The sequence below is a fragment of the Bombus terrestris genome, chromosome 7 (assembly GCF_910591885.1).
Source record: "Bombus terrestris chromosome 7, iyBomTerr1.2, whole genome shotgun sequence".
In the NCBI taxonomy this organism is placed as follows: domain Eukaryota; kingdom Metazoa; phylum Arthropoda; class Insecta; order Hymenoptera; family Apidae; genus Bombus; species Bombus terrestris.
The window spans coordinates 2800208-2815697 of record NC_063275.1 but is presented as its reverse complement, the minus strand read 5'-3'; the positions used below and the strand labels follow the sequence as shown (position 1 = coordinate 2815697).

General features: G+C 33.6%; 1 protein-coding gene and 2 long non-coding RNA genes across 6 annotated transcripts in view; 1 reads left to right on the top strand and 2 right to left on the bottom strand.

Moving 5' to 3' along the window:
- LOC100650116 (basigin) overlaps positions 1-15490 on the bottom strand; it is a 17347-nt gene extending 1857 nt beyond the window's left edge. Inside the window, exons 1-4 of the mRNA XM_012309858.3 lie at positions 14741-15490; positions 5476-5739; positions 1427-1675; positions 706-1150 (exon numbers count right to left, since the gene is read on the bottom strand). Of these exons, the coding sequence (XP_012165248.1) occupies positions 706-1150; positions 1427-1675; positions 5476-5739; positions 14741-14813 (1031 nt within the window). The 5' untranslated portion in view covers positions 14814-15490. The remainder of the gene's footprint in view (positions 1-705; positions 1151-1426; positions 1676-5475; positions 5740-14740) is intronic.
- LOC125385403 lies at positions 6531-7117 on the bottom strand. Its single transcript, XR_007224620.1, has 2 exons — positions 7007-7117; positions 6531-6932 (listed from the first exon to the last, which is right to left on the bottom strand). It is a non-coding gene; the product is annotated as an uncharacterized LOC125385403 (long non-coding RNA).
- LOC105665874 lies at positions 7121-11837 on the top strand. 4 transcript variants are annotated; one of them, XR_007224613.1, is made up of 4 exons: positions 7121-7630; positions 7704-8021; positions 8251-10414; positions 11733-11837. It is a non-coding gene; the product is annotated as an uncharacterized LOC105665874 (long non-coding RNA). The 4 variants fall into 4 exon arrangements; XR_007224614.1 differs by lacking the exon at positions 11733-11837 and adding an exon at positions 10578-11490; XR_007224611.1 differs by lacking the exon at positions 11733-11837 and having other exon boundaries at positions 7122-7630; positions 8251-10071; positions 10181-11489.

Sequence of the window (15490 nt, the reverse complement as noted above, 5' to 3'; positions counted from 1 at the left end):
TCTATCTATATAAAGAAGTTTCAAGCATAGTTTAAAGAATATTTAACTGTACGCTTCGTACTCTTTAAATAAAAATTTTTGCGTTCATATATCTTTACTTTCAATTTTCTGAGTAAGCGCCAGTAAAGCTGAAAGCGATGGCACGACTTCAGAGGGAAAGATTTAAAGTAATAGCGAGAGGGATACAACCGCGCCGGTGCAGACAAACGGCGTGGTTTTTTGGTTAAGGAATTCAACTGGATCGTCCTGTGACCTGGGATTTTCGACGTCGGTGACGTGTCAGGGGAATCGACAGGAAGTTTAGAGGGTGGAAGAGGTCCGCGCAGTGGTATATAGTATTCTAGTCTATCGTCTCCTGTGCTTGTACCCGGATCCCTGTATATATTAATAAATAAATTTCAAACAGATTTTCAAGTTTGAATCTTAGTAACTCTGCAGTATATCAACTTTTTCAACTTAGACTATTTGACTCCAGCTTTTTTTAAAAAAGAAGTTTTTAAATTTAATGGTTTCCTAACGAAATAATAAAAAGTATATTAGATTTTATTATTAAGATTATTAAGATTGCTTGTTTTAGTAATGAAATAAAAAAGGCTTCTTTTACAAGATGGGCTAGAATGAAATAATCAAAATTGAGAAAACACTATACTGCCATAATTATCTAAGACTGAATAAGAAACAAGTAAAAGTGAAGAATATACATACGTGTCAGGACTCTGATCAGTATCAGATTCCTCAAGTTCAGCCTTGTTTCGTTTCTTCTCATAGACTAGGATAATAGCGCACAGAACAATAACCTCTGCGCAAATGCCTAAGAAGGGCCAGAGTGCGGCGAGCTTGTCTTTGACCCTGAGGAATGTTTGGGCCTCTGCCACGTGAGATTCAGCAGTATCGGACCAGTTATAGGATACCCTACAAGAAACGTTACCACGATCGTCCATCTCGATATTCTCAACCATTAAGACGGCTCCGTAGATATTTCTTTCATGGTCCCATCCGAGTTTAACGCGACCAGCGCTGCGCGTGTAATTCTGGTTTCCAAATGTCCATGATACCTTAATACCAGGACTCTGTTTACCGGCACATGTTAAATGCAACTTCTCTCCTTCCACCACACTTGTTGAATCAGGAAGGTATGCAGTAGGTTTTGCTGCAAATAAACAAGACTCTTAATATTGTAAACAAATTAATAGAAAAATTAAATATAGTAAAAAATATATCAAAATTCTGGAGTCTCTGTAAAAGATTATTTTTCAAAGATGATATAATATTTAACAATATTGTTATAAAAAAAACAAAATAAAATGAAAATAATAAATATTCGACTAAAATTAAATTTAAAAACTAAAAAGAAGAAGGAAGGCAGGTTTTGTATTGTAGAAAGGATCGAAACCCTTAAGAATAAGGATTTTAAGGTTATACTTACGTACGATCCCGTACTTTGTGGTATAATTGGTTCCTTTACAAGTATAATTTCCGTACACAGCTTCTGAGATCTTCAAAACTTCCAAGGTACCTGTTTCGTTATCCAGTTTAATTAAATCTTCGTTACCAGCTAATGCTTTATGGATGGGAACATCTTGCTTAAACCATTGCAGCTTTTCTCCTGCACTTTTGTTTGCGCATTCTAATGTCATTGGAACATCCGTGGATGTAAGTATTCTGATCTTCTTATCTGTCTCATAAAAAAACCAAATTGTTACTTCATATCAAAAGTTATTTATTCTTCTTCACATAAGATGACATTAAATAACAAACTTACTATGCTATTTGCATAGCACAAAGAAACATCAGTTCATACGCTTGTTAATTTCACAATTTTTGTTTAGTAAAACAAAAATAACTTCAGTTGTTTCTCCGAGTTTAGAAATTCAATTTGAACTCGTAATGCGAATTATATAACATATTTTTCAAAATTTCTCAAGGTATTCAAGATCCTACGTTTCTTATCTTTAATAGTATTTCTTATCAGAACAGTCCAGACCATCGTTATCTTTCGAATTTTTAACAGAAACAACATGACAATCGATTTACTCCCGGATAAAACAATCTGTAGATCTTTATATCTTATATCTTCTTTAATACAGTTTTTTAATATACTAGCAGTTTCAAAATACATATATTGTTTGATATTATTTACCAAAAAGTACAAAATCTATGCTTCGCTCAAATACCTTATGAGTCCACTAATTAAACAAATAAAAATAAAGAGATTCTTAATGTATTGTTTATTCCATGCAAGGTACGCATTTGAAAGATTTTCTTTACACAGCAATTTCCTTAACACAGTCAGCTAATGTTTTATTAGCAGAACAGTTTTACACAGAGATAAATCTAATTGCATCTTTATCCTTCTAATAATCTTCAAGTTCTAAGAATCTTCAAGCGTCATTAAATTCGAAATTGGCACGAATATTATCATATTAAGAAATAATTGGAAATACATGTACGGTTAGATACTGGCAGCTGCAAGAATGAAATAATGTACTCAAGGCTTTCGAAGCTCCTCCACTCGCGGGACAATAAACGCCTCGCTACGATAAGAATTGCAAACAAACAGTAGCAGTAATATAAATGGATAGCAAAACACTGTAACGTTTGAATTACATCATGAAACTGGTATATAGAACAGGTATCTGAAGATTATATATATATATCAATTGATGAAAGTACTTGAACATTTACTATAAAGAATTATATTTATCTACATAATGTATGTGTTATATGAAATATTTTGAAATATCATTAACACTATAGTTGATATGAATGAGATGATTATATTGGTTAAATTTGAAAGCAATCTGATAATGTATATTGAACGTCTAAGACGTTTACTGCAAATATATATTTAGCAAAAAATTAGTATATACAATGCTAAACATATAGTAAGCGTTAAAGATAGTCCCACTGGATATTGTGGCTTATTAATATAACGAATAATTGATTGTTTAAATATTTTTGTGCTCTCTGGGAAATATATGTGTAGTTTGACCAAATATTTTGTAGTTTCTATGTACATTTTTACATTTGTTTCAACCTTTACCAATACACCCATGATAATCGTATTTCCTTACAGTGTTAATGTTATTTAAAATGTTTTATATAACACATAATACAGTGGCTAGAAAAAGTATTTGTACATCATGTACATATATCTGTGCACACCCTTATTTTCCCATGACACGTTTTTTTATTAGGTTCTACATTATATTTCAGTAATATCAAATTTTGAATTATATGAAAGCATTATCAAATGATATGAAATTACTTACAGTGTAATTAATTAACCAGTAGGTATATAAATACAAAAATAAATATAGTGGTGTACAAATACATTTTACATATATATATATATTCCATTATATATTCATACAAGGTTTCTAAATGTATTTTAATACTTCGTAGTTTGAATACTACTGTATCCTCGAAATGGATAAGCTGTACATATACGATTATAAGAAACGCACTCTGTTTAGTCACAGCAATTTCCACCAGCAGTTGTACTCTCTGGACCATTGTTCCATCTCATATGATACAGTCAATAAAAGCAGTAACAAGCACTAACAAGCCAAGGATGGTTATTAGTCGCGATTAATTATCATTTACGTTTGTACCACTACATAGTCATAAATCCATGCGTCATCAGAAAAGAGTACAATAGTATAGAGCTCCACGTTAATTGTACAAGTCATAAAATACGTTTCACCATGTGATAACGTGTGAAAAAGACTGAGTATCTCAAATAATTATTATTACTATGTATAATATATGTATTATTACTATGTATACTATATATATACTGTATATAATTATTATTACTATTACTAATGATCATTCACATAAACAAATATACTTAGAAGCTCGAACAACGGGCGAACATCATTAGATTCATAATCCTAATCCCAGAGTGAATTCTGAACTTTCGTATGGGTTAATGAATGAAGGATTGATCGATGACAGTCGGTGGATAGTCATTAGCGATATGACTCTTCATCGATTCGAGAAATTTACAGGTATCGCAATTTCAACAAATTCGAATCTAGGACAGTGATGACACCTGAAACTCGGACAGGTACCTATTTAGAAACAACCGCCTGCGGTATATTGCTCTATAAGGCTATCTTAAAATACTGAGACTTGAAAAAAGAATATGCTTGATACTTAAACAAAAATAAGAAGATCCTTCAAAATCACGCTTTTGCTATAGTTTGTCCAATAATACTTGAACAATGAAAATAGTTTTATATAATAATTGTATAAGTTATGTCAATACATTCATTAATATGAATCTGGTTTGTGCAAATTAACGCAATATTTGTGTTGTATCCCATAATACAGTTGAAGAATGGAGAAAGCTTCTCAAATTATACACATGTTGCGGGCATACAGTGTTAAAGCGACTTCCAGTTGATTTCAAACAGACTGTAATCTTCTGTTACACCTTCAATTACTCTTAAAATTAACATTCCACATCCTGGTGTGCAATAAGAATTATATAAGCATTTATTATGTTACATTTACATACAGGAGAGACAAACAAGTATTATTCAAAATGCATACACAGACAAGCACAAAATGCAATCAAGGTACGTAAATATTTAAAAAATAGTTACAATACTGCCCGAATAAACATTTACAGATCGTACCTGGATACATAATTATGATAGTGCTTCATTAAGTTGGCCAGTTATCGAAAAGCAATTTTTAAAAATCCCTAGTATCTCTCTTCATCGTGTTTGACACACATATTTATTTTATATGGATAGACTACGGATTTTTATGCATTATTGTATTTTTATAAACGTAACGAAAGAAATAAAACGTAAATAGAAATTTATTTCATCTACCAGATATAATAATATCTACTCTGGATATTTTATACATTTTTGTATATTATATGCATTGAGTGAATTTTTGCACCTTCAGATTTCCCATAAATGCATAAGAAAAGAGACAATTCCAAGAGATAGTTGAATAAATCTACGTGGCGATACCGTACTCGTTGCGTATATATTCTGAGAACTACAATGCGCGAAAACAAATGTAGATTAAGCAACCTATACACACTGAAATATGTTGGAACGTGTGTAAACTGATCCAGAAATTGTGGAACAGGCCCCTAATGAAGATAAAGACTCAAGACGAACAAACATTTAGACGTTTATGCGGGCAGTATCGCATGTAAATAAATATACAACATTACAGCAGAATATAAGTATAAATAGCGTAATATTATAGCAAAATATAAATAGACTGCCGATTTTTATACAAATTCATATTTTTAAAAATATAATTAAAAAAAAATAGAAATTGTTTCGCCTGCCAAATATTATAGAAATACTATACACATTGGATATTTCATACATTATTCATATTATGCGCATTCTGTAAATTCTACACTTCCAAATTCCCTAAAAACGCATTAAAATCCACAGTCTAAAATTTATAAGCGAAGGGAGCTCGACATATACGAACCAAAATTTATCCATAGATGGAATAACTCGTCGCTGTCTTGCGTGCATTTATAGTCCCCATGATGGCTATCCGTGGCATGCATTGCTCGCAGAGTGCTGCTTCCTGTTCCCACCGGCGATTGAACCGTCAGCTGACCACTAGCCAGCTCTGGTTCCAACGATTGTCCGTTTCTGGTCCATCTGATCATATCGTCCGGCTTCAAGTCGCTACACTCGATCGACCAAGGTTGATTCTCGTGCACGACCGATGCTCCCTTGTAGGTTACTTTATCGGGAAGAACATACGAGCACACATCAAGGGATGTACGACAACAACCATCAGGAGATAATGACTTGTACGAGCATTTGGTTTCTACGAGGAACGGATCACGAGTGTGCTGTTCTTGAAGAGATATAGTCATTCTTTTGCTAAGTCTATGGCAGGCTTTTTCAACATAAGGTCGGATCGCACGTGATCAATCGAGATTTAATTTTAAGGTTTCCTAGTTATTAAGCACATCATGGTGCTGCATAATGTATTATACTATATGATAACTTTTCCTTGTAGAACTTTGAAATCGGCTTATAGTAGTGTTATTCTAACGTTGTATTTTTTTATAAATATTTCCTTCTTTAAGAAAACAATTTATATTACTTACAGTGGCTCATGATAGTATTCAGACACTTAGCATAGAAAATTTTTTGAATTATTCAAAATATGTTTCAGACTCGTTTCGAATTTTCCCAATAACATGATAGTCTTGTCTCAATACAGTGCTAATAAAATTTAAAAATATTTTCCGTACTACGCATAATAAATTCATTAAAGTTCCATTCATAGTAAGTGTTTAAGTACTTTTATGTTTATTTTATATTCTTAATCGTAAACGAATAATTACTAAATCTTCATTATATATACGTATAATCGCTTTCTAAAATTTCTTCAAAATGTCCCTAGATTCTTCCTGGTTATTTTTGCTTGAGTATACGGAGTAATTTTGCATAGTATACGGAATCCAGAAAGGAAATAAGCTAAATAATAATAAATAAAAGAGGCTAAAGAAGGAATTTTCCTGCTATGCATCGAACATGGCTTTCTTCACTTCAGATTCGGTAGAAAATAGCACTTTAGTCGATGGACTCGCAACGGCGAGTCGGAACCGGCCGGCGCCAAAAAGTCAATTACGACAGTGCAGCAGCAAGAATGCAGGAACATCGGTAACGAACACGTTGATCCGGTTCCACGGGGCAGAGGACATACACGCTCGGCAATTCCTATTTATTTTTAGCGATTTATTCTTTTACAACACCCCGTCGTCCTCGTAGACACCAACTCGACCAGATGAAATTATAATGCATGCAGGCTCAGGGAAAAGAGACTGATAATCACAAACACATCGGGCTGACCTATAAAGTGGCTTTACTGGCTTCTGCCTTCCTTGTTAACCGATTTAAGAATATACCGCGACCAAGAGACGCCTATAAGAATCGATGATTGTTTGCAATTTAAACATTTACGTAAAGCAATTATATTAGGAATATAATCTAATGACCTTTATTTCAACAGTTATTTCTAGATTGAAGATCATCGCCAGTTGTTTAGCGAATTTATAATGTAAGTTTTTAATTACGAAATTTTATAAGAGAGATAGAAAGAACAAAGAGAAAGATGTGAAGCGTCAGAAGTTTATAGAGAAAACGGATAAGATAAAGAACAAGACGAGCCACTCTGTTTACAAAGTCGGAGGTGTACTAGAACGCAGAGTAGGATGGAAAAGGGATCGATAGCACGAAGAACACGTGCCGTATAACCCTAAGCATCAGAAGTGACTATATTGCAGAATTATGTGGCTCTATCTAGGCGCGGTTGTAAAAGGGAGTTGGAAACCTGGCGTTCATTCGTAATTCAAACTGTTACCGCGTGACCGACCATGCGACATCTAATGGCACCACTGACGCAGAATCGATCTTTGACGGTTTTAATAACGTTAGCAAACTCGACCTTTGGAATTCTACCAAAAATGACCAAATGCCTTCGAAATTGAATAACCCTTTAGATTATATTTCCTTAATTTTATTAACATCATAGTTGACTTTTATTTATTTTATTTATTTATTTTTCCCTAGAAATGATTGTTGGAAAACCTAACCTAAATATTATCACAAAAATATTAAAGGTTTATAATTTATAATTTTAAACAAAAGAATTGTAATGGTAGCTAATGCTTTTCCATAATTTATCTGTTTTAGAAACAAACTTAAATGTACATTTAATTCGAAGTAAAAATATTCCGGCAGAAGAGGACTTATTGTATTCGCACAACGAACTGCCTCCAACTGGACCGAACTGGAACTACGCAGTATCGTTTTTTGTTTGGCCTGGAGATACCGAGTTCCATGTGGAACGCTCACAGGAACTCATGCGAGAGGAGTCGGAAAATCTTCGGACGTCTCTTTATGCAAAAATATAAAGAACACGATGGAGGACGCAGAAATTGGAACGCTCCGTGATCTAGGACGCAATTTGGCAAATTGGACTTGCACATACTCGCGAGATAAAGCACAAACGTAAGATAGCCAATGCACATAAAGACGTTCTACCATTCTGACAGTGTCAAAGGTCGAAAATTTCTAACCATTATAAAGTTGAAACCACTGAACTCGTTCAAAGAAAAAATAAGCATATGATTCGTGCAATTAAAGAGTTAAAGCAATGTTAATTCAAGTTTCAAAAATGAGTTATTCATCTTATTTATTATGTTTTATTCAACTTATATATTATTATTTTTCATTTCAGATTCTAAATATGAATGAAGTTAGCAGGCTGAATAAATGACCAAATTTTTCACATAATAACCAAGCATATTTATCACGAACTCAATTTGCACATGAAGTTTCTATGTCCATCCAATTTTGTCACATTAATTCACTCGCATGCTAACCAACAAGCTTAGAAGATAAATGAATTTCAAATATGGGTCGCTTAAAAGACAGTCGTTGCATCTTCTGATAAACTCATCAGCCTGATGTAAGAGAGTAGAGCTAGAGAGTTTTTCCAATAGGAATACATTACAATTTTTCTGCTCCAATAAGTCCAGCAGATAAGTAAAACTACTGAGGAATTGAATAACTTCGTACATGTTTTATAATTCTTGGAAAAAGTACGTATACACGAATATATAAAAGCACGTAATATACAAATTGTTCGGTTTTAGTGATATAAAATGTTTACAAGAAATTATTCTGAGTGATTAAATCAAATATTATTCAGATTAAAAGGTTTGATCTACAAAATGAACAATATCGATGAGTCCCATAAGCATTGGAAAGAAGTTATCAATCGACTTAGAATTAACAGAAGTTATCAATTGACTTAGAATTAACAGAAAGTTAGTCATTTAACAAGACCAACAAATATCCAAATCTGTTAACCGTAACCAACAAAAACCAATTCCGTACACGAGTTACTTAAGTGATTTTTCCTCTAGCATAACCTTCTGTCTTGTCCTCGAGTTTCGATATTATCTCGAGCTAAACGAGACAGGCAGCGCTTGAAATCCGATATCGGAAAGGCCAGTAGCTAAACAAACATAAACGTTCAGAAGATACCAATATTTATAAAGGTGAATAAGATTTGTAGTCTATAATAGAAGATAAAAGTGCCTTTTTCAACAAAGTTGTCAACTTAATCTTCTCTAAATGACTTTCATCAGATAGACGTGAAAAACATAATGAAACTTCCCAACCTATACAAAACGACTCCTTTATCACGTAACTTCAATGAATAAGGGAAACTTTGATAAAAAAAAAAATTTTTTTAGTCTCTGGTTACTCTTTTACAAAGAGCGTAATTTTCATACTTAATTCGACTAATTCAATGACGTAACAAAATTCAGGTTGCCGCCTGAAATAGTATCTAACTTGATCGCATGCAATTCTGATGGGAATACACCTTCCGACCTAACACATACAAAGAAAATGAGCGGGTAAGATCTTCGAAGATGGAGCAAATTCATTGATTGAATGACAAGTACAGAACAAGAGAAATTCTTCCGCCATCTTTTTTCGTCTTCAAGTTTCCATAGTAACCACATCAGATGAGCCCATTAACAATTTTCTTGGAAAATCACTAGGGTTATCCCTACCTATGTTGGAACAAACTTAACACATTCATAATAACAAAACAATTTAATCCTACAAGTGAAGTAAAAAAAATTAAAATTCGAAGAGGATGAGTTTTTTGAGTTATTTGAAAAGGTTAGTTAAACAAAAATAAAGTAGGCTACACAGTGCTTCATCTCGATTCGAGCGATTATTTCGGGTCAGGTGTTTTCATGGATTTCTGTAACAATTTCGTACAACACTGTTTTGCATCGTGATGTTAAATAATATCAAACGATCCAACTACGTGCTCCCTACGTGTACATTAAAATGCATTTTTTTTGGCACCTAATTACAGTCCAAAAATTACACATAATTACACACCATTGGAATTCGTAAGGATGCCTGTTGCGAACAAATTTCGCCTTACACGAATAATATTGTATAGAAAGTCAACATGCATGAGAATTCTATGATGATTCAACGTAACTCAAAAGAAATGTTATTTGAATTATCGGTAAGTAATATGGATAAAAGAATACTCACTCTTTCTACTTTTCAGCCAATACTTTTCATATCAATAGCTGACCATAACTTATATTAATTTTATACATAATCCGTTTTAGGTTAATAATTTGATGGTAATATAATGTAACTCCCCAGAACGATTACGGGCATTTTAAATTAATTGAATAAACCTACCTAATTCTCGACAGATGTAAGCTACAAAGCAGCAATGGGTACGCGAGGTCACACGACCTACCATTTCGATGACGAATCGGTAAAATTATAAATAAGCTACAACACTGCATACGAATCCGTATACATCATAGTGGTATTTGCCAGCAGCTGTAACAAAGGTCGGGCATCGACTAAGCATTATGATTCACCATAACGACTCATTACACTTCACACTATCATTAAGAAATAATATATTCTTAAGTCGCCGATAATTAGATTATTAGCTTGTCGTTCCACAAACGGATAATACATTAATGACAATTCATAACTTTTCCTTTTCAGCCGAAACTGATGAAGAATAAAACGTCAATAGAATTGTAATTATTTGAAAAGACAATCTTTTAAAATCAAGTCAAATGAAAAAACAAAAAAACAATTTATTCAACATTCTTAGTTTAAAGATTAGTAATAAGCCTGATAAAATCAATAAGTTCAAATAAAACTTTTAATGAATCCTTTTAATCAATCGTCATGGATTATCTATATACAGGTAGTGACTAGCATTCGAGATCAGTTCTAACCTAGACCTAACCCAGACCTAGAATACAGAAAGACAAAAGTTTTCAGTCAGTTCAATCGAGTAACAGTTATGTAATAAACTAAAGATACTCTAATGGATTTATTTTGGTGACGCATAAAGCAATCCTTGATGTGGGAATATATGGCGGAACAAGTAAACCAAAAACGTCGCCCTAGTTAGTTAAACGAGGGTCGCTAGTCACTCTAGTTGCCTGGGTAGTACTGCCTGCTTACTTATCGATAGAATAACATGTAAGAAAGCGATCGATTGAAGCGCACGAAATTGTTCGTGCCTTCGCGTTCTACGGACAGAGTATAGAATAGTGAGCTCGGCAAAAAACGTTTACATTCGGAATCGATCGGCGCACTCATGCCCACTACCATGAATAATGGACAGATATCAAGATATTTTCTCTGATCCTTTTGATGAAAAATTAGAAACACTTTTTAAGTCATTTATAAACTGTGAATATTTATGTAAATTTAGATTTTTATCAAAATGATTAAAAAAATGAAACCTAAATAGGAATTTCTCTCACCTAGTACATCTCATAACACTTTTGGATATTTTATACTTTTTCATATTATATGCATTCTGCAAATTTTGTACTTTTCCTTTTCTTAGTTTTCTATAAATGCACGAACATCCACAAACTCATATTTTTATAACTTATACAAAATACTATTTACAGTCGATGTTGTTACTTCTTAAATTTTATTTATCATACGAATGATATATAACAGGTTCCATTATATAAAACACAAACAACCAAGTCAATATCTGTATTATGTGTTCTTTTTCATTTAAAGCAGTAGATATTGATCTCGCGATAAAGAAAATTTTGTGAATAAAGAGAATCGATTCTGATATAAGATAAATTTGAATTTCATATAAATTCATTTTTCTCTTTTTTCTAGGAATACAATGATTCACGGACCACGGAAAATTATTTGAGAAATATGTTCGGTGGAGTTTGAAGTTTGCATGCCGTTGTTACCGATGCATTATCCTATGGTACATCTTAAAGAGTCAAAAATAGACAGGCGCTCCCAGGGTTAGACGTAAGCATTCTTCTCGTCTGGTTTGCAAGCAATGGCAAAACAGAGCGGATGAAAACATTCACCGTGCTAGAGAATGGAGGTTAAGTTTACATTTCAATAAACAAGACACGCGGACTAAGAATATAAACGGCCAATCTATGATAATCTGAATATCAATTTTACAAAATTGCAAATGTAAACATGTAAGAATTCGAATTTATATCAAAACAAAAACAAAATCTGTTTAATTTTGCGGTGAAATATATCATACGTAAGAAACGTTAGGCTTGCCCATCCCATAACACGACGCAGACAAAATGGAAATTATATTCGTAGACTCTGGTCTAAATATAAGTATTCTGACGAACGCTTGAAAACTTTTCACGCGACACATTTTCACAGCTCTGTGAACGTCTTCTTCCAGTTTAATAAATGAATATTTCATAGAAAAATCCTGATAACCATCTTTTTATCTTCTGAATTTCATATTACTTAGTAGGAACATTCTAATATGACCTTGAAAGGAACAAAATCTTCTGAATTTCATATTACTTAGTAGGAACGTTCTAATATGACCTTGAAAGGAACAAGATATTATATAAATTCATCTAGTTTTATAAAAAAGAAGAAGAAAGATATTCATTTCCAAAATCGACTGGAAAAAAAGTATAGTCTTGATAAAATGAAAAACCTCACTCATCCTGTTTTTCTCCTGTAGTTTTTAAATAAAATTGAAGATTTTGGTGTTCTTTTCTTATGATATAGATGATAAATGTATGATAAATGAATGAAACTATTGATTTTGAATATAAAGAACGGTTATACGTGTACTTCTTGTACACATCGTAGTAAAAGTAGTTATAAAAGTTAGGAAATAATAGCTGAAAACGTGTTCGCACGCACAATAGCGTATTTATCAACGAAACTTAACTGGCCGTACTATCATGATGGAAAATCTCGCGGTTTACGTAATTACCGGCCAAACATTAACTTTCGTGTAACGATCGCTAAAAGTAAGTAAAGTTTTCTGGGTGGATTAGTAAAATAGGGTCAATTGTTACGCAACAAAAGTTGCTTGGCGTGGGTACTTTGCGTACGTCTCTCGGAATGTAGCTGCATCGAATGCGACCGAATCCCGGTGTCTTGCGTCGGTATAACTAGAGGTGCGCAACTCGAATGACCGCAAAGGTCAAAATTTAGTCGATACGTTACTCTACCCGATTACCGGATTATATTTCAAACTTACATACTTAAATTTTTGCCTCACTCTTTTATGTGACATATTGAACAACATAAAAATACATTATATTATTGTACTATAAAAAAGAAATATATATACTTTATTACTTAAATTAAAAGATATATATATTTCACTGTTTAAATTAAATATGTAGATCGCACTATTTAACTTAAAAAAATATGTATATATTATATTATTAAAAAATATATGTATATACATTTACATGTATTTTTATATATATGTAATAGCATCAAGAAATTATGTACCATTGCCAATAAACTTCGATACAGTTGGAATTAATTTCTGCACGAACACTACCAAACATCACCACACCGATATGTATCATATTCGAACAAAATTTCAAATATCGATATGGAAACGATTCTAAAAGTAATCTTACCTATACATGGAAGTAAGGCGGTTGATTAAGACACACGTGAGTGCTACTGAGAAAGAATAGAGAACTATGAAATATTGTTATCCCATATCTAAATTCTGTTTTAAAGTCACTTCATGTAATTTGGTGATGAAAGTCGTTCAAATATTCGTATAATTCATAGACAGAGTCGTGGTTGAAGATGAGTTGATGGCATCACGTATTCAATGCCGCGTTGGGATACTCGCATTTCTAACGCAATGCGGTATAATCAAAACTAAAAATAGGATTTCATAATCTAAGAAGACATGTCGCTTGCATTAACGCAAAATATTCGCGGAAATTATGTTTCAAACAAATATTTTTAATTTAAAACGGTAATTTTTGTATATGGAGTATGTAAAATGTGTAACTATATTCAATTTAATGAAAACATTGCTTGCAATTAGCACGTACGATAAGGAAGCGTTTTAGACACCATGTGACATGTACGTCATAGTACCAATGAATTTTTTAAACTCGTCAGATTATAATCAAAATACATGTCAATAATTGTAATGATTATGTTGAAGCGAGGAGAGAAAAATTTGTTGTTACAGGAAATTTTAAAGAAACGAGAGAAAAACTGAGAAGTGTCCGTTAGAAGGAACATTTTTCCCAGAAACAAGATTCGATTGACATTCTTTATTCTTCGCTAGTAACATCAATCGCTAGTAACCTCTGTACGTCAATTTTTTATAGTCACACATATAGTCTATGGATACAGTAAATACGTTTTTTAAGGAACTAATTCAACAAATACGTTAACGTGCCCTCAGACTATCAATATATATTATCAATATTATACAATGATGTTAAGAACCTTGAAATATTGACAATGTTATTGATTGTCTGAAGGCACCTTTAGAATAATCAAATATATACATAGATCCTTACTAGCAGTCTTACATTGTATCTCGGAGGTTTTATTCGTCAGAACGACACTTTGTCAGATCACGCACCCACTATAACCGAAGATTATAAAACGCGTAAGATTTTCCAACTCGACAAATACCTCATTCCGTTCAAATACTTCTGGAAGAAGGTACTATCTTCTTAAAACAGAAGGAAGTTCGAAGAATAGTTTCCGAATACGACTTGACAATGTGACGGGGGTGTACAACAAACGCTAAAAGACAACGGTGGAAAGGAATAAGAAACAATAAATGGTAAAATGAACTAAATGAATGGCGGAATAGTAGGCAATCCGAAAGAGAGGATAAATCTCACCTGCCTGGACCATGACGAGGGTGCCCGCTAAATATAGCATCCCCAGCAGCACAAAAGCAGCTCGCCTCTCCATCTCGTGGCGCTAATGTACGCGGTGGCGCGTGACTGTGTGCACTTTGCGATACTTAACGATTCGATACAAGGCGAGTTTCTAGGGATCCCTAGACGAATCACAGAATAATGACACCTATGTAGGTCTGCCGTATCTTCGTTTTCGTGATCGCTGCCGTGGTTGTCGTATCTTAGCCGTTGTCGTCGTTGTCTTGGTCGTCACCGTCGCCGTCACTGTCGTCTTCCTACAACACCCTTCCTGTTGTAGACAGCTTCTCCTTTTCGGCTGTCCACTCTCAGCCAACTACGATGAAGCCCCACTACTCTATGCCGATCATTTACACACGCACTCGTCACCACGCCGTATCATTGACGTCTCAACTCCTCTTATCGTTATCTCTTCGCACAGTTATTATTTTTTTATCTCGGTGTGTGCACAAAACAACACCGAAAATCTCTCAGTCTTACAGCACCTATTTCCTCCTGTTATTCCTACCGGATCTCGAGTCTCGAACTCGAAATCGTTAAGGAATTCGACAATTAGCACCACAGAACTGCAGAAACAGCAGTGTCAGGGAAAAATGGCTGCCCACTGTCTTCTGCTTTAATTTTCTGCGCGGACTTCGCTCTTACTTTCTCGATCGTTGTTCCCTCCTTTTCGCTCTCCGACGTACACTGCTCACGCACGTCCTCTATGGC